Raw genomic sequence first — 19,797 nt, 5'->3', positions numbered from 1 at the left:
ATTTTAATATGTATTAAAATAGAAAACAGTTTTAATTGTACCAGTATTTAACAATATCAGCGTTAATTGCATTAAAAAAAACAAATACTACACCAAACTTTTGAAAAGTAGTGTTTATCAGCCATTATTATATTTTCTGCCTTTATATTACTTTTGCCATCAAATGATCAGTTAAAGTTCAAAAACACTAATAATTTAATATTACAAAATGAATATTTTTGTAGTGATGCATAAAAAGTCACTTGTAACATTTAAAACTGCTGATTTGTTTTTAGTGTTTTATTTTAAATTTATTTAGACAAAATAGAATGGAATTTTAATATTGACCATAACATGAAAATGATCAGCTTATCTGTAATATGGATGCGTGCATCCCTAATTTCTACAGTACCTATTCAAGCCACATGATGGCACAAGTTTGCTTACACATGGCTTTACTCACACAGTCTAAGTCAGGGGTTCCCAAACTCGTTCCTGGAGCCTCTCCAACACTGCACATTTTGCATGTCTCCTTTATCAATCACACCTGATTCAACTCCAAGACCCGAAATGAGTGTGTCAGACAAAGGAGACATGCAAAATATGCAGTGTTGGAGAGGCTCCAGAGTCCAGGAAGATGTTTGGGAACCCCTGGTCTAAGTGAAGAAAGGTCTGTGGAAGCATCTATAGACACAAAACAACACACACACACACACACAAAACAGATGTGGTTGTAGGAGGGGACTATAACTGTTTATATACAAAATGAACAATGATAATAACTCAAGACACAGCCTCCCTGGTACAGACATTTCTACAAAGCTACCAAAAGTTAATGCGATTACATACAATATATTTATGACTCTATATATTTAACTTCAGGGCGTGTAGGAGCGCAACAAATAACAGTCATCTCACTATCTTCCATGTTACACCTTCAACATCCTTCCTTCACTACAGCAGAACACGCTGTATTTGGCCGTCTGAACTGTCTGTCATGTTTGGATCCTCTCCGGCTGCCTCCCAAACCCCACCCCCACTTCCATTCTCATTAGTCCCATCTCCCCCCCAGACCACTTGTCTCGTCTCTGAGGGAGTAGTGGAAGACTGGGGAGATGTAGATGATGAGGAGGCAGGATTGCTCCCAAATCCCAAAACGCTCTGGGAGTCGGCGGACGCCTCAGGCAGGGTTTGGGATAGAAGGGGAGTATTGGGAGCCGGGTTGTGGCTTGGGGGCCTAGAGAAGGTCTGGTTTTGATGTGGCTGGGTGGTTTGAAGAGGCAACTGCTGTGCAACAGAAACCAGTGGGAGCTGCTGCTGAGGAAGAGCTCTGAAGGCCATGTGGACAATCTGGGATTGAGGGCTGTAGGACTGAACGGGCAGCTGCTGGACCAAAGCGGCCTGCTGAGTGACGCTGGTCGTGGAGGGCTGAATGGGTAGCTGCTGGATTTGGTGTTGCTGCGGCGAGACGAACTGTAGTGGCATCTGCAGAGAGTGAGCGGAAGTCTGCTGTGAAGGAGCGCTGTTTTCCTCTTCTGTCGAGGACAAGGCCAGGGCCATCGGTACCTGCATGGTGTGTAGCTGGTGATCCTGATCCACAAGCATCACTGGACCCACCTGACCCGCTGGTATGGCAGAGCTCCCCTGGGCCTCAGGGACCACCTGCTCTGTCTGCATGGAACCCGTGGAGGTCTCCAGCAGCGAGGTGACTCCGGTAGGAGTGGTGATTAGGGTTCCGGCATTGGCGGCCAGGGCCTCGGCAATGAGCACCTCGGGGTGGCTCTTGGCTTTGTGAGCCACCACACTGTCCTTCTTTTCGAACTTCTTGCCGCAGATGCTGCAGGAGAACTGGTACGTGGCATCTGCATCGTGCTTCTTCATGTGCCAGTTAAGGGAGGCCTTCTGACGGCAAGTGAAACCACAGATTTCACACCTAGAAAGGAAATGAGAAGCTTCAAATTTAGTGTAATTTTTTCAATAGATCCGGGAAATAACTACAGTGGAGAACATGTTATTTGACTATTATATAATGTCAAATGGGAAGTGTGTCATGTTTTGTGTGTTAAAAGTTAAAAATGCAACATGACAACTAAAACAGTTTCCCTGGTAGTGACAATTCCACAAAGCAACCAAAAGTTAAAGCAATTACATACAATATATATATATAATTTCACTTCAGAGCGTGTAGGAGGGTGACAAATAACGGCCATTTCACGATCTTCCATGTTTCCCCTTCAACATCCTTCCTTCTCTACATCAGAACACGCTGGATTTGGTGGCCTGAACTGTCCGCTATGTTTTGCTCCTCCATGTTTGCTCCACATTTGACCAATTTCAAATAATCATATAAATCTTAATAATTACTTAATTTTGTATGTAATCATTTATAAATGACACATACAGTCATGGCCAAAAATATTGGCACCCGTCGTAAATATGATCAAAGGCGGCTGTGAAAATTTATCTGCATTGTTAATCCTTTTGATCTTTTATTAAAAAAATTAAACCTAACCTTTCATTGAATAAGAATTTAAAATGGGAGGAAATATCATTATGAAATAAATGTTTTTCTCTAATACACGTTGGACACAATCAACGGCACCCTTTTATTCAATACTTCTTGAAACCTCCATTTGCCAGTTTAACATCTCTAAATTTTCTCCTATAATGCCTGAGATGAGGTTAGAGAACACCTGACAAGAGATCAGAGACCATTCCTTCATCCAGAATCTCTCCAGATCCTTCAGATTCCCAGCTCCATGACGGTGCTTCTTCTCTTCAGTTCACCTCACTCATGTTCTACAGGGTTCAGGTCAGAGGAGTGGAATGGCCATAGCAGAGGCTTGGCTTTGTGCTCAGTGACCCATTTTTGTGTTGTTTTTGAGGTTTGTGTTTGGATTGTTGTACGGTTGGAAGATCCAAACATGAGTCAGTCACTTTTTGATTTTTTATCTGTTGGTATTTGATAAAATCCATGATGCCATGTATCTAAACAAGATGTCCAGGACCTCCAGCAGATATATAGGCCCACAACATCAAAAACACAGCAGTATATTTCATTGTACACATGGGGTACTTGTTATCCCCATGTTCACCAAACACATCTTGAGTGTTTGCTGCAAAAAAGCTCATTTGTTTAGTTTCATTTGACCATAGAAGCCAGTCCAAACTCTCCTTCTCACAGTGCATTAGGACGATATAGACATGTCCTCTTCCAGGCAGTTTCGTAACATTTTATGTTGATTGGAAATTCTTAATTATTGCCCTGATGGTGGAAATGGGAATTTTCACTGCTCTAGCTCTTTTCTTAAAGCCACTTCACTAATTTGTGAAGCTCAATTATCTTTTGCTGCACATCATAAATATATTATATGTTTTTTCTCATTGTGATGGATGATTAAGGGAATTTGGGCTTTGTTTTCCCTCCTATTTAGATTTCTGTGAAACAGGAAGCCATGGCTGGATAATTTCATGTTCATAATCACGCTGGAGTGCTCAAAATTGTGAATATGAATGGGAATATACTTCAGAGATATTTTACTCATAAGAATTTCTAGGGGTGCCAATAATTGTGTCCAACGTGTATTTGAGAAAACATTTATTTTATAATGATATTTCCCTCCATTTTAAATTCTTATTATCCAATGAAAGGTTAGATTTTTGTGAATTTTTTAAATAAAAGATCAAAAGGATTAACAATGCAGATTCATTTTCACAGCCTTCTTTGATCATATTTACCAAGGGTGCCGATATTTTTGGCCATGACTATTTGTTAATGAGGACTGGAAGTGAAAAACACCTATAAATAAAAAAAAATAAATAAATAAAAAAAAAATCGGCTTTCATGCATTTCATGGGACTTCAACTTATTCATAATAAGTGGCACTGGGGATCCTGGTGGTTTAATACTTGGTTTAACAGCTAATTTTATACAAAATCAATAGCAGTTATTAAGACTGATATTGTTTGGAATTTATCAAATGTGCTTGCGAAAAGAAATATGATCAAAATATACATGCATTCTAGATCTGCATGATTTGAGGATAAAAACTCATTTTGTGATAAAAGTATGTATGCAGTAGTGTGTAAGCAGCAGAGAATTGACTTACTGCAGTGGTTTCTCTCCGGTGTGTATCATTCGATGCACAGCCAGGTTGTGAGAGCTCTTGAAGGCGCGAGCACAGAACTCACAGATATAGTCTCTCTGATCTGAAACAGACTGTACTTTGAAAAAGCCACCCAACCAAAGACACTTCACGATAACTATTTCAAGCTTTGCACTGGATGTGTTTATCTTACCAGTGTGGTGCTTGGCATGCCGCAGTAGTTGTTTCTGCAGCCGGAAGAGCCGTCCGCATGAGGGATGAGGGCAGACATACTTCTTTTTCATCAGGTGTTGGTATTTAATGTGATGCTGCAAGAGAGAAAGACAATAGAAAGGCTTCAGTTCTAAAATGTGTGTTAGACAGTGAGGAAAACACTAGTTTAGGTTTGTACCTGTAAGTAACGTGGATGGGCCAGCACTGTACCACATCCTTCCATTTCACAACGCACATACTGCACCGGCGGCTTTTTCCTGAGTACAAGAACAAATGATCACCAGTTAAAATAGGAATACACACACACACACACACATATATACACTGCCGCTCAAAAGTTTAGGATCAGTAAGTTTTGAAATGTTTTTTAAAGAAGTTTCTTCTGCTCATCAAGGCTGTATTTATTTGATTAAAAATACAGATTTTTTTTGTGAAATATTAATGCAATTTAAATGAACAGTTTTCTATTTTAATATACTTTAAAATGTAATTTATTTCTGTGATCAAACCTGAATTTTCAGCATCATTACTCCAGTCTTCAGTGTCACATGATCCTTCAGAAATCATTTATAATCAATGTTGGAAACCGTTGTGCTGCTTCATATTTTTGGGACCGGTGATATATATATTTTTAGGATTCTCTGATTAATAAAAAGTTAAAAAAACAGCATTTATTTAAATAAATTTTGTGTTACAATATACAATGCTATTCAAAAGTTTGGGGTCAGTACTTTTTTTTTTTATTTAAGAAATTAATACTTTTATTCAGGAGGGATGTGTTCAATGAATAAAAAGTCATAGTAAAGACATATATTGTTAGAAAAGATTTCTATTTTGAATAAAATGCTGCCCTTTTTTAACTTTGTATTCATCAAAGAAAAAGTATCACATGTTCCAAAAAACAATATGAAGCAGCCCAACAGTTTCAACACTCATAATAAATCTGCATATTAGAATGATTTCTGAAGGATCATGCGACACTGAAGACTGGAGTAATGATGCTGAAAATTCAGCGCTGTTTCTATTTCTATTTTCTAAGTATATTAAAATAGGAAACCAATATTAGAAATTGAATAAGATTTCACAATATTACTGTTTTTTTCTGTATTTTTGATTGAATAAATACATCCTTGATAAGTGTGTACACACACACACACGCGCCACTTTATTAGGTACACGTTGCTTCGTGGGATAGATTCAACAAGGTGTTGGAAACATTCCTCAGAGATTTTGGTCCATATTGACATGATAGCATCACGCAGTTGCTGCAGATTTGTCGGCTGCACATCCATGATACGAATCTCCCGTTCCACCACATCCCAAAGGTGCTCTATTGGATTGAGATCTGGTGACCGTGGAGGCCATTTGAGTAAAGTGAACTCATTGTCATGTTCAACAAACCAGTCTGAGATGATTTGAGCTTTGTGACATGGTGCATTATCCTGCTAGAAGTAACCATCAGAAGATGGGTACACTGTAGTCATAAAGGGATGGACATGGTCAGCAACAATACTCTGGTAGACTGTGGCGTTTAAACGATGCTCAATTGCTACTAAGGGGCTCAAAGTGTGCTAAGAAAATATCCCCCACACCATTACACCACCACCACCAGCCTGATCCGTTGAGACAAGGCACGATGGATCCATGCTTTCATGTTCTTTATGCCAAATTCTGACCCTACCATCTGAATGTCGCAGCAGAAATCGAGACTCATCAAACCAGGCAACGTTTTTCCAATCTTCTATTGTCCAATTTTGGTGAGCCTGTGCGTATTGTAGCCTCTGTTTCCTGTTCTTAGTCCTGGTCTTGCTGACCATGATATTACTGTACTTGATTGGCCAGCCAACATGCCTGACCTGAACCCATATGGAATCTGCGTGATATTTTCAAGAGAAAGATGAGAAACAGTCGATCCAACAATCCAGACGAGCTGAAGGCTCAATAGTGCCTCAGCAGAACCACAGGCTGATCGCTTCCATGCCATTCCTCACTGATGCTGGAGTTTGTGCTAAAGGAGCCCCGACCAAGTACTGAGTGCATAAATGAACATACTTTAAAGAACTTTTCTGTTGTGCAAATCCTTTTTTTGATTGATATTCGCAAATATTCTAATAATTTGAGATATTGGATTTTTGACTTTCATGAGCTTTAAGGTCTCTAATCATCAAAATTAAAACAAAAAAACTTTTGAAATGTTTTACTTTATATGTAACGAATCTAGAATATATGAAAGTTTAACTTTTGGAAATAAATTACAAAAAATAATGAACTTTTTCACGATATTCAAATTTTTTGAACTGCACCTGTATGCATGTATATGTATATGTATATGTATATGTATATATATATATATATATATATATATATATATATATATATATATATATATAGAGCTGGGTAGATTACTTACAAATTGTAATCTGTTACTGATTCCAGATTACATGACAAAAATTGTAGTCAGTAACGTAATTGTTACATTACACATTTTAGGTAATATAATCAGATTACTTTTGATTTAACTCGTTTATCACATTGATTTAAATAGCATTATCTTGTACCATAATGATGTAAAAAATGCAAAGAGTAAGAAAACTTGTTCCATTCTTTGTCATTTCAAGTGCATTAAACATTATATTACAGTTTCCCAAACTAGGGTTCGTAAAGGAACTGCAGGTGGGTTGTGAGTTTAATGAAAAGGTGACAATTAATTAAATCATAAAAAAATTAAATTAAAATAAATAATTTTAAAACAAACTCCCTTTTTTTAATTTTTTTTTTTCATTTGAACTCCCTTTCGAGGAAAGTCTCTTCACTTGGCGGCCATATTTGCAACGCCTCCAGTCAGCTCATACAAGACAATCTTAATGAACAGGGGAATCCTGAAATCTCAAAAACTGCTCGCTGAACTCACATTATGTCAAATCAGCAACAAAAATCTGAAATTAATTGCCCCATGAATGTTGTTTCTTATACTCAAATAGCGTTTAAAAAGCTTATTTTTCAGGCTAGACCAGCCAATGCACATGCGGAGTCATAACCTGCTTATACTGTGCATATGCATTGGTTAGTCTAGTCAGGTTTCTTTGGGAAATTTGACTCTTTCATTTCGAAGGTGGGACTATTCCTCCATATTGCGTGTTGCAGTTTCTCCCATTCATAAGTATAGGACTGAACAGTCTTTGTGTTTCTATAGTCTTTGTTTTAAATAAAACACTTACTAAAAAAGATTAAATATTTTTATTTACCTGCATTCCATGTGATCATTAAATCAACATCAAAGAAACCGTGAACATGCAAATGTGATACTTAATTATTGAAATATTTATTTTAAAATCTCAGGGGTACTTAAAGCAAATATATTTGGTGAATAAGGATTAGATGACAAAAAGTTTTGGAATGCCTGCATTACACGTATCTAAGAAATAACGTGAATATGTGCATTTTAATTAGTTATAATTAATAATAATTCAAATAAAAATGAATGTGTTCATCAGTAGTTGATGCAATGTTGAAACCCTTCTTAAACCTGAAATGATTTTTGTAAATCCAGTGGTCAAATGCTGTCGCCACCTGACTAATGACTGATCTTTGGGTGAATGTCCGCAAGACTGGACTTATACATATATAATAAGTATATATTCAGTAGACTATTTTAGAAAGGAAAATTTAAAAGATGAAAAAGAGAAATTAGGGGGAATCAATGATTTATGAATAATTTATTGCTATTGTGTAAATAATATGTAATCATGTACTCCATAAAAAAGTAACTGTAGTCTGATTACGAGTATTTTAAAATGTAATTTACTCTGATTACAAGTACTTAATTTTTGGAATCTGATTACGTAATCCAGATTACATGTAATCAGTTACTACCCAGCTCTGTGTATATTATTATTATATATATATATATATATATATATATAAAATCTTCCCGTTACAAATTAAAACATGGCATGCTGTCACTTATTACAAAAAATAATTTCAACACATCTGTAAAAAGAACAATGTCATTTGATTGTACAGAACTTGAATAAATATTAAATATATATATCATTTATACACTGTCATAATTATAGCCATAATCAGGATAGCAACACTTCTTGAACAATGAATTTTAATTGTCCATGATTTTTTAATTGGTTTGTGACGACTACAAATTTTTTGGCACTAAACACAGCATATTTTAAGTCCAAAACTAAAAATTTTTATAAAAATGAATACCGACTATATAAATTTCAAAGAATTTTCCATGACCAATTATACAGTTTTTTTTTTTTTTTTTAATTATCCTAAGAATTCAGACTTTATTTACAAAAGCTTTGTTAACACTTTCCAGCCAGCAGATACAACAAAAACGACAACATGTATATATTTATTTAATATATAAATATTCTTGCCAATTTTTGTATTCTAAATAAAAAGGGAGATGGATATAGCTCTACTCATGTTTTAGGACTGTTTTCAGCATTCAATATGAGATGCTTTGTTACCTTCTCTTAGGAAGACGAGGACTTTTATCATCTTTCCTTCTTCGCCCTCTTCTAAAACAAAAAACAAGAAAGTCAATATTTGTTTATCACTAAGTGAGTGTTTAAGTGAGAACGTTTAAGTAAGACTATAAACCTAACAAGTAAACATTTTGTTGCAGGGGTTTCAAGTTGTGTTTCCATCACAAACATACAAAACAACATCACTGACTCACTTCCTGGGTGGCTCGGCACCTTCCTCAACTTCAGCACTGGTCTGCACATCTGTGCTCTCCCCTCCCTCAGTTTTTATCTCTGCCTCTTGCTCTGTTGCAGTCTCTTGCGTTGCAGCCTTGTCTTTCTTCTCTGTCTGTCTAGTAGGGGGTCTGCGCCTCAATTTAGGAATTTCCCTGCACAGAAATACAACAGAAATGTAGAGGGGTGTAGGAGACGAGACATCCAGAAGACAGACAGAAAAACACACTTCTCATACTTAGGATCATAGCTCTCGTCATTCTCGTCATCTCTAAAAGGGACATCTTCATCACTGCTTATGGCATCCTCTTCATCACTGTTGAACAAAAGAAACATTGGCAACAAGCCATAATCAGCATACATAATCTAATACATGACTGAAATAAAGCAGTGTTTCCATATTTTTTAAGCACTTTATTTAACTTTTCTTAAAGAAAACATACATGTATGCAATGCACCAATGCAATAACTGTTAGATTATTCATCAAGACACTCTAGGCAGTATCATTGTACATGCTACATTACGCTTGACACTTGCAGCATGTATATTTAGAACACCACCCAACACTCTCAGTATTTCCATACAATAATTACAGGTTTCTTCTAAGCTTAACAAAAGGCATAGATAAATCAACAAAGAACTGACAATTTTTTCACAGATAGAAATGAGTTTTCGATTACCATGACTAGAAAAACTGATGTTTTATATAGAAATAGTCTTTATCGTGACATTTTTTTGATATTTCAATTACTTTTCTTGACCTGGAAATCCCAATTTTATAATTCCCTGATATTTACAGGTTTTCCGTGATACTGGAAATCCTGACAAGTCTGAATAATTCACACCTTTCATTTTATCATTGACTGATTACAGTAATCATCCTATAACACAACATTAGATGTCCGTCATATATGAAATGAAACAATGGTCAAGGCTCTAAAACTATATTAGTGTCAATTCCAAATGACGTCAATCAGTATATATACACAAGGTACAACATTACCTATGTGAATAGGGTAGGAAGCTTTCATCTTTTGGGTCATCCACAAATGGACACTCTTCCTCTTCTACAACATCATCATCCATGCTCTCCTCTTCCTTTTTCTCCACACTAAAATATGGCAGTAACAAACATAGGGCTTGTTAGAGCAACTCCAAAACACTAGCAGCCATCAGTGTCTTTAAAGACCCCACGAAATGGCTTGACGAGCACTGTTTTCTTTCCAGTGTTGAAACTGGTCTTGCCTTTTTTTAACAAACAGCCAATAGCCTTAAGTTGACGTCACAGCTTAGAAGATGCACTACCGGCTTTTGCTAAGTGGAGTACAGAAATCTGAATACATTTGGTAATGCAAGATAGTTTTGGTCCATTTTGTCATGGAATAGAAACGCTATGCATATTAAATGCATATAAAACCACAAAACTCTAACTTTGATTTCATGGGGTCTTTCATGAGAAAGTGTCCATGTGTTCTCAAGATAACTGAACAATCACCTTGTTCCTGTCTTTTCGACCGCTTTATTGGCCTCCACTGCAAGCAAAATGTGCAACCATTATAGTTATTTATTTATACGTTTTGTGGTGTATTTGATCAAGCATTTGTAGTGGACCCGTTCAGTCTACTACATTAAAAGCTCAGCAGCATACCATAGTCAATGTCCATTTCTGGCTCAATTTTAAACACAGTCCTAGGCGAGCCCCGGCAGGTGCGGGCCCCTGAGCGCACCTGCACCCGTCTGCCGCGGGCCGCTGGAAGAGAACACAGTCACATGAAGCAGAATCAGATCACATCCTAAGGCAAACTGCTTTAGCATTTATTCCTTAAAACTAACTAGTATCTCTTTATAGGTTTTTGTACATTAAATTACTATTATGTTAGATACTAGTACTTAATCTAACAGTGAGTACATCTATTCAATTTGTCACTAGTACATATTCATTACATACTAGTGTGTTTCTTTGGTAATAGTCAATATCCCAATAATAACTAGCTCTTCCTGGTTACATATTGCAATTTTTGCCAAAGAATTCTATAACTGACTTAAATATTCAGTGATACTTTACAATAAGGCTCCTTAACACATTTACTACTTTGTTAACATTAGTTAACAAAAGTACAACTGTTCATTATTCATTCATATTAGCTCAGATCCTTTAAATAATATTAATAGATAAAACCTTTGATTTTAATAGTGAACAGTATTAGTAAATATTTAAATTTATAGTAACTGAGACTGATGAATGTTAACTAATGTTAACAAAGTGAGCCTTATTGTAGTTACCAGATATTCAGATAACTATTCGATACCTACTAGTTTGTGTTCCAATGGTTGCTGGTATCGATTCCAGTTTTACAAGTACTAATTAAATACGCACTAGTACCTACTTACTATTACTACTAGTAGTTTGTGTCCCAAATATAACTAGCAGTAACATGTTTAATTTGAACTATAAAGCAGCTATTCTGACAAGTCATTGTTTGTGATAATGCAGGTACAAGTATATCAAATAAATAACTACCTGTAAAGCTAAAATAGATGGTTACTATTGGGGGAAAGTCACTAGTTAGTACTAGAACCTGATAGTTACCAGCCAAACTGTAACAAACTAGTCGAAAGTGAATACTTGATATCTATACTATACTTGGTGTACTTAAGTCACAAAGCGTCACAGAATTTAATGGCAAAAAAGTTCTTCGTTAACAATAACAATTCAGTTGAATAATTCTTATTCATAATTCAAATGTAAATATTAGAATACGCACTAGTATCTAATCAATAGTCACTTTTAGAACACTCGTTTTTTTTGTTGCTCATTAACAAAATAAATGTCATTTAAAATACCTCGATTAACCAGCGCATCCTTGTTTTCTTCAAACCTGTCACAAGACGGAGAAACAGGCTGATTTATCATGTCTCATCTTTCAGATCATCCTTCCAGTGTCAAAGGGTGCGTGATTTATTCTGCCCAACTACTCTCTTAGAAACACATCTGCTTTCACTAGTGCAAATGTAAACACTGCCGTCTGTCAGCATCATGTCTAAATGTGTGAAAGTAACACAGAAATGCCATGCCTAATTATTAAGACCTGCACAAGCGAGGCCTTGTTATTGTGCTCTAAAACATGTCATGTATATTAGAAGCTCAAAAAGCGCACGTACTCATCCGACAGGACGCAGTCGACGCTGAACTGTCTGGCCGCATCCGATGAACCGTGAGCGGCTGCTGCGCTCTTCCTACGCCGCGGGCATTTCGCTTTCCTCCGGCGATTCGCCGCAGCGTCGCGTGTCACTTCACCCCGGTTCTCCCCGATATCGCTCTGCCTCCACACGGGAATCGCTCGCGTTGACCTGTCCCGTAAAACCCGCCCGGATCCCGCCACGCTTGTCGCAGCTCCGTTAGTCTCGGGTGGGCGAGTCCCTTCGGTCTTCAGACACCCGTCGCCCCGTCCTCTAAATGCCCTGCACGGGGTGGATGCGGTACTCTGCCCCGCGGATTTCTCCAGGGCCGCCTCATTCTCCACCTCCTCTTTGTTGTTCGACAGCTGCGGCTCCATCTCCGCTAAAGTTGTTTTCTCGTACTTCAGGACGCCTCAAAAATGCTTAACAAAATGAAACATAGCTTGAAATAAACAGGAGGCATAAAATATTAAAAATGTTGGGTTGCTTAAGGCCCCGATCCGATTGTCAAACATATTTCAATGGACGCTCTTACTTCTCTTTGCAAATCGAGTGCAAAAATGTAAGTTGTATAAATAGAAAACTTAGTCTATCATCTCTATAATAACTGTGCAAGATTCATTTTAAAGACCCATACCCCATTTTAAGTTCTTAAAGCTATAGTAAGCCACGCTGTTAGCAGGGCCCACTGCTGTCGCTCTTTGTTGCGTCTCCTTTAAGTCGAGAGAAAGCCGCAGCGACACACAGCGCTGCGGCTGAATATGTGTCTGTTTCCACTGACCTACAAAAGCTGTTGTGCGGAATACAAATAACCAGCGGCGGTCCAGATGTACTTTAAATTGAAGGATATGGCGTGGTAGGAGACTCTCATAGCACATTTGCAGAGAATCGCAGTCTCTTACCTTTTAATAATATAATGGTAGTTAAATTATAAGATACCAGAATGCTCAGAAAAAGTGTAAACGTCAATTCTGTTTATTAATACTAACAGTATTTAACTTTTTATTACACGAAAATCCCAATAAAACTCGAGAACTCTTACCATGCCTTTATTATTTATTTTTGATCATTTATTTTAGACTTTTCCTGCTTTTTCAGATTTATATGTATAGATTTGTATGGTCTCAGACGCAGACTTTAAATCTTACAGGCTGCTATGAAAATCCATCATCAAGCTTTGAACTGTTGAATGTTTACAAGGTTGATGATCTACACTGGTGGTCAAAATTATTAAAACACTGGTGTTTTCACCAGCTAAAAATGGTTTTAAGTCAGTTATCTTTGCTATAGTGTAGTAGGAAATATCAGTTTACATTTCCAAACATTTATTTTTCCACCAATTGTAATAATCCAGTGAGATTTTTGTCTGACAGCCAGTGCTCCACACAGAGATCTGATCTGATCATCTTCCAGTCTGTCTGTAATGACATGAAGAAACAGAACAAACTGAGACAGACTAAATCCAGAAGAACTGTGGCAACGTCTCCAGAATGCTTCAAGAAACATACCTGCAAATCTACAGTACTGTTAAAAGTTTTAGATCAGATTTCTGTGTGGAGCACTGGCTGTTGTCAGACTCCTTGTGCAAACAAAAATCTAACTGGATTATTACAATTAATGGCAAAATGAACGTTTGGAAATGTAAACTGCTATTTCCTTCTGATGCACTACAGCAAGAGATAGAAATAACTGACTTAAAACCAGTTTTTTTTAGATGGTGAAAATACCAGTGTTCTAATAATTTTGGCCACCACTATAGATCGAATATAAACACGATTATTTTTTTTTTTAATTAAAAAGAATAATTAATTAAAATGTAAAAAATGTACATTTAATTCAACTGAAATTAAAAAAAAAAATAATAATAAAATATATTATATATATTTTAAAATTTTCACTATAATGTGCTATAATTATCACTGCGTAGGTGGCATCATTTCCACCTCAATAATTTTGCCAATAATAATAATAAAATGTTCACAAAAAAAAAATAAATAGTAGATTTTAAAATAATAATAATAATAATAATTATTATTATTGTTGTTGTTACATAAAAAAAAAACTACTATTAATTTCTTTTTGTGTGAAACGTTTTGTTAGGAACAAAATAAGTGTACCTATATTAACTAAACAGCATCAGCTGCTTGACTAAATCAAGTCTTATTATCATGCTGTGGCGTCTTGTCTCCTGTAGATGGTAGTCTACACCAGTAACCCTTCCAGTAAAGCAAGACTCATTTTAGCAAGTTTTATGAGTAAACGAAACCTTTAATAGGAAACAAAAACGAAACCCAGTTTACATCTACACATACACAATGTGCTCTTCATTTAGAGGTGAGTTGTAACTTTTAAATGGTTTATATCAACTGTTTGCATTGAAAAGAAGAAATCTGCTGATAGTAGCTAGCTATTTCATAAAAAACTATTTACAGCCTTTTGAGTGATTTTAATGAGAGCAATCGTTTATAGACAGTTGAAGCTTGATTTAAAGCAGTAGCAGTAAGTTACCAAACAGAGTTGGTGTGATACAAGATAAATTAGAAATCATAAAAACTGTAAGGTGAAACTTAGTGTAAAACTGTCTATGACATGAAATGACATTGTTCAGGGGTCAAAGGCTATATGGAATATTTATTAAATAGACAAATATTCCAGTAATAACTGCTGGGGAAATTGGAATTTGTAAGTGTTGTTGTTGTTTGCTAAAACTTTGCTTGATAAAATTTTGCCTCATAAAAGGAGATTTCACAGCAGTATGTCTCCACAGTAATATCCTGTCTCCCCTTCACTGCATCAATCAACATATTAAATAAATAAATAAATACACACTCACTGCTTTACATTGTAGCAAAGTGTAATTATATATATATATATATATATATATATATATATATATATATATATATATAAATATATATATATTATATATTTATATATTTAATGGTTATATATTTAATTTATATATATATATATATATATATATATATATATATATATATATATATATATATATATATATATATATATATATATACTGTATATATATATACCATGAGTTTCTTTTTAGCTGTGCGGGACACTTCTTCTGGACCATCAACAACAAAGTCTTGGGATGCATTTTTTTCCCCAGAACTACTGATACTATGTATAATTGTCCCTGCTATTGCATTAGGGATTCAGGTATGCTTGAGTGTGTATTTTTTCACTGTAAGCTGATTATCTTTTTAACAGTATCAGCTGCCAAATGTGATACAATTTGTAACATTATATTAATCATTTTTAGATCTTCAAGCAACAAAAACAAGATTTGGATGATGTAGGTAAGTTATTTATTTGTTATCTTTTTATATATAAATTTTACAACACAAAGGTGGATGATGAATAGTATTACAATAGGTTAATATAGGTACATTTCATTGTTCTTTTAAATAGATAGTTTGAAAAAATGATATGATTCTTGTTAATGTACAGTGCATCTTCCAGGTGATCCACTCCGGATTCTTTTAGTTGGAAAAACAGGGGTAGGAAAAAGTGCAACAGGCAACACAATCCTGGGAAAAAAGGTTTTCAATTCTGAGATATCATCCTCCTCTGTGACCGGGGAGTGTGAAAAATATCATGCAAGAATAAATGGCAGAAAAGTATCCGTTATTGACTCTCCGGGTTTGTTTGACACCAGCCTAACTACAGAGGAAGTGGTCAACAGAATTAAACGCTGTATCCCTCTCTCTGCTCCTGGTCCACATGTCTTCTTGGTTGTGATTCAGCTGGGCAGATTCACAGATGAAGAGGCAAAAGCAATAAGAATTATCCAAACAGTTTTTGGTGAGGAATCCTCCAATTACATCATGGCACTGTTCACTCATGGAGATCGACTGGAGGACAAAAACATTCACACATTTGTGCGGGACAACCCAAAACTGCTCAATTTCATCAAAACATGCAGTGGACGATACCATGTGTTCAACAATAAAGAACAAAACCCTGAACAGGTCAATCAGTTGCTCGACCAGATTGATAAAATGGTCACGGGGAATGGTGGTCAATACTACACCAGTGAGATGCTTGAAAGGGTAGAAAGAGAGATTGAGAAATTGAAACAACGTATCCTGAAGGAGAATGAGGAGCAGAGAAGGAGGGAAATAGAAGATCTGAGGGCTCAACTTCAGGATGAGGCCTATGAAAAAGCAGTAGCAAAGTTAAACAATAAATATGAAGAGGAAGCAAGAATCAAAGCAGAGATTGACCTTCCATATTTGATCCGCTTGGTCACTACTATAATTAAAGAATTAAGTAAATTCTTATGGTGACCTATGTGAAAACGGACCATGTGGCTAGGGAAAGAGGGTACTGAAAAATCTCATGATTGATTTTTTTATTTGATATTTACTTTACAATGAGTTATTAATAAATAGAAACAAAGCATGTCTACACTGTGTATTCTGGTGAATATGAAATCTGAAAGTTTAATAATTTGAAGGCGGGTATATGAAGGTGAAATGTGTCTCTGTATTGCAAGCTCTATATAAATGAAGGACTTAAATTTTTTAAGTTGTACTTGAGATTTTTTGGTGTGTGTGAGATCCTATATATATATATATATATGTATGTATATACACCTTGTGACTTCATTTGCTTGTTTTGCTTTACTGTTTAAGTACTGTACTGTAAGTACTGTACAATACTGTTTTGCAATGAATCATGAAAACGCAAGAAATATTAAAAATATTATTTGACATAATTACGTAGTTTAATATTTTATTAAACAAACTCTCCCTTATAGAGAAAAGGACAATCAAACTTATAAGAGGGATCTAGACTCTCGTGAGTTTGACATCAAAGTGACTGAACTTCTACTTTTGTGTCTATTATAAAAACAGAACTCAAAATTATCAGCACTTACTGAAAGGAAGAAAAACAAAGTACATTTTGCTACTGGTAACAGTAATCACATGTGTATTATGTAATCTTAGGTTTAGTGTAGCAATATTTTAAGAAAACTAGTTTGATAAGATTTATGTTTTGAAATAATAGGCATCCTTTGCTATTTGGAGGCTATTTGCAGATTTGAATTCCGGAAATAAGCGGCGTAAATGTATGATTATTATTTCAAGGATGGATTACGGTTGGGCATAATGGAAATTGAGCACCACTGATGTAGTAGTTTTCACAGGTTATACTAAATTAATATTGCGAGTTTTGATCACGTCACTTAATCTGAGTGTGAGAATATGAGATGAATCTTCTTACTATTTAATTCCAATGTCTCTGGAAAGATGTTTGGTAAAGAGAAATTTACGCTCCACCCGGTGACGTGATGAGTCAGATGGTGGCACCTTCTTCCACTGGGTATAGGCCATGTTACAGTGGGATGAAGGAGTTAGGGTCTATTTAAACAGTGTTGTACAAGAAGTACCGTTGATTGCAGAACTCCTGGAGCACCGAGAAAATCATTTGATGAAAAAGGTTCAATGCCAAAGTGCTTTACTGAGGTCTTTCACTCTTTTTCTGTCTGTCTTGAGAGCAAACACCCGTTCTCAGCTCTCCATACAGGATGCATTTAGACATTTGTTGGACATTATCACAATGTGTCCGGCCTAGCGGAGCTGAGATTTTTGCAGCATTATAAAGATACTAGGCTTGTTTGTCCTTTCAAGTATTTCTGTGTTGGGGAATTTATCCTGCCACTTCAGTTTCAACAGTTTGTGGAGGCAGCTGAGGTGGAAATAATTCAGCTTATTGGTATGTTGCTGGACGTTTCAGAAGCGTAAAGGAGCGCAGACAGAACAACTGCTTTGTAGACTTTCAGCTTGGTGGTCAAGCTGATCCCTTTTTGTTACCACACCGATGAGCAGAGTCTGCCAAAGGCAGTGCTGGCCTTGGCCAGGGCCATATTAACCATTGGTCTAGGCGGGGCTGAAGCCCCAGGGCCCAAGCAAGGAGGGGGCCCATGATTAGCTGTGGAGTAGATTGACTGGAGCACCGATTGCCAAAGCCACCATGCCTCCCATTACTATTTGAGTTTGAAACGTAAAGTCTGAATTTGGTTAACCAACCAAATGCATTTATTCTATATTTGACTATATTGAATGACATGTGCATATATTTGTTAGGTGATCGCTGCCCAGTATATGTCTGCATTCACTTCGTTCTAGAGTAATCTGGAAATGGTCGCGCAAAGAACAATATTTTATAAGTAAAAATGTCAGTAATTCTGAGAGAGAGGGGCTCAAAAAATGAAAAAATTCAAATACAAACAACAGAAGAAACATAAGTTAGTCAGTAAAATCCCCAGCTATCACATTATTTGCTGCCCACGGCTCCGGGTGTGTGAAAAACTTCACAGTGTGTGTTTGTTCACTTCTCACTGCAGAGTGTGTGCACTTGGATGGGTTAAATTCAGAGCACAAATTCCAAGTATGGGACACCATACTTGACCACATGTCACATCCTCCTTAGAAGATTATTTTACTAAAACTATGATGGAGTGGAAGTTGTTGGAACAGGAAGTGAACTGGGCATCATCATCCACACAGATTTTAGGTTAGTTATCTTTGCGAGTATCCTCGTAAACACAGTTAGTTGTGTCTTAAATGAACATAGAGATATAGCATGTGGAATGTTAGGCTATATGAGATCATGGATTACAACCCAAATTCCTGAAATGTTGGGACGTTTTTTAAATTTGAATAAAATGAAAACTAAAAGGCTTTCAAATCACATGAGCCAATATTTCAAGTTCAAGTTCAAGTTCAAGTTGAGCTTTATTGTCATTCCGCTACATGTGGGGACATGCAGTGGAACGAAATGTCGTGTCTCGCAGGACCACGGTGCTACATAAATACAGACATTACAACAATGAAGTAAAAAAAACACTATAAACCTATACACTACTAACAGATTTAACTATAAGTATACTATATATAAGTATTTACCCTATACAAACTAAAAAGGATAAAAAATACAACTATACGAATGCTTCACATAAATATTACCCTATACAAACTAAAAAATAGAAGATAAAAAATACAAACTATACGAATGCTTCACAAATACTGTACATGTGCAAAGAGAGACATTTGAGTCAGCAGCTGGTTGGGGAACAGTGCAGGATGATTTGTAGTGCATGAGCATGTAAACATACATATATTGCTGAGTTTTTTGTGAGATTGTGCACACGCAGCAGTGTGTGTAAGTGTCCATAGTGCACATAGTGTAAAGTGTAGGTGTCCATAGTGCACATAGTGTAGAGTGTGAGTGTCCATAGTGCACATAGTGTAAAGTGTAGGTGTCCATAGTGCACATAGTGTAAAGTGTAGGTGTCCATAGTGCACATAGTGTAGAGTGTGAGTGTCCATAGTGTAAAGTGTCCATAGTGCACACAGAGGAGAGTGTCCATAGTGTAAAGAAAAATAAGAATAAAATAAATTAAAAAAAATAATTAAAGTTCCATACAGTTTTTCTTTGGTGTGGTAAGGTTTGGGGTGGGGGGTGGTCCATGTTCAGGAGGTAGAGGTTTGCATGGGGTTTCACAGGGGGGCGGGGTGGTTTGAGTTCAGGGCTCTCACAGCCTGGGGGAAAAAGCTGTTGAGCAGTC

The 19,797-nt window shown here is 36.3% G+C and overlaps 2 protein-coding genes across 19 annotated transcripts; one reads left to right on the top strand and one right to left on the bottom strand.

Annotated features, from left to right (window-relative positions):
• Nucleotides 1-101: 101 nt before the first annotated feature.
• LOC306873975 (uncharacterized protein) lies at nt 102-12,999 on the bottom strand. 16 transcript variants are annotated; one of them, XM_079423612.1, is made up of 13 exons: nt 12,838-12,999; nt 12,183-12,622; nt 11,865-11,899; nt 10,669-10,770; nt 10,516-10,552; nt 10,024-10,131; nt 9,258-9,335; nt 9,001-9,174; nt 8,789-8,839; nt 4,477-4,555; nt 4,279-4,393; nt 4,089-4,188; nt 103-1,912 (listed from the first exon to the last, which is right to left on the bottom strand). In XM_079423612.1, the coding sequence occupies exons 2-13, from the start codon at nt 12,575-12,577 to the stop codon at nt 934-936; spliced, it is 2,253 nt and encodes a 750-aa protein (XP_079279738.1). In that variant the 5' UTR covers nt 12,578-12,622; nt 12,838-12,999; the 3' UTR covers nt 103-933. The 16 variants fall into 16 exon arrangements, with proteins under 16 accessions (XP_079279737.1, XP_079279738.1, XP_079279739.1 ...); XM_079423613.1 differs by having other exon boundaries at nt 12,736-12,911; XM_079423608.1 differs by having other exon boundaries at nt 293-1,912; nt 11,865-12,061; nt 12,838-12,937.
• Nucleotides 13,000-14,315: 1,316 nt separating this feature from the next.
• Nucleotides 14,316-16,940, top strand: LOC306873634 (GTPase IMAP family member 9-like). Of its 3 annotated transcripts, none has more exons than XM_079423061.1 (4): nt 14,316-14,534; nt 15,268-15,380; nt 15,484-15,520; nt 15,684-16,940. In XM_079423061.1, exons 1-4 carry the CDS (start codon nt 14,516-14,518, stop codon nt 16,508-16,510), a joined length of 996 nt encoding a protein of 331 aa, XP_079279187.1. In that variant the 5' UTR covers nt 14,316-14,515; the 3' UTR covers nt 16,511-16,940. The 3 variants fall into 3 exon arrangements, with proteins under 3 accessions (XP_079279187.1, XP_079279186.1, XP_079279188.1); XM_079423060.1 differs by having other exon boundaries at nt 14,471-14,534; nt 15,672-16,939; XM_079423062.1 differs by having other exon boundaries at nt 14,482-14,534; nt 15,331-15,380; nt 15,684-16,933.
• The last annotated feature ends 2,857 nt before the right edge of the window (nt 16,941-19,797 follow it).

This window comes from Barbus barbus (genome assembly GCF_936440315.1).
Source record: "Barbus barbus genome assembly, chromosome: 8".
Classification (NCBI taxonomy): Eukaryota; Metazoa; Chordata; class Actinopteri; order Cypriniformes; family Cyprinidae; genus Barbus; species Barbus barbus.
This window is presented reverse-complemented; position numbering and strand designations above follow the sequence as displayed.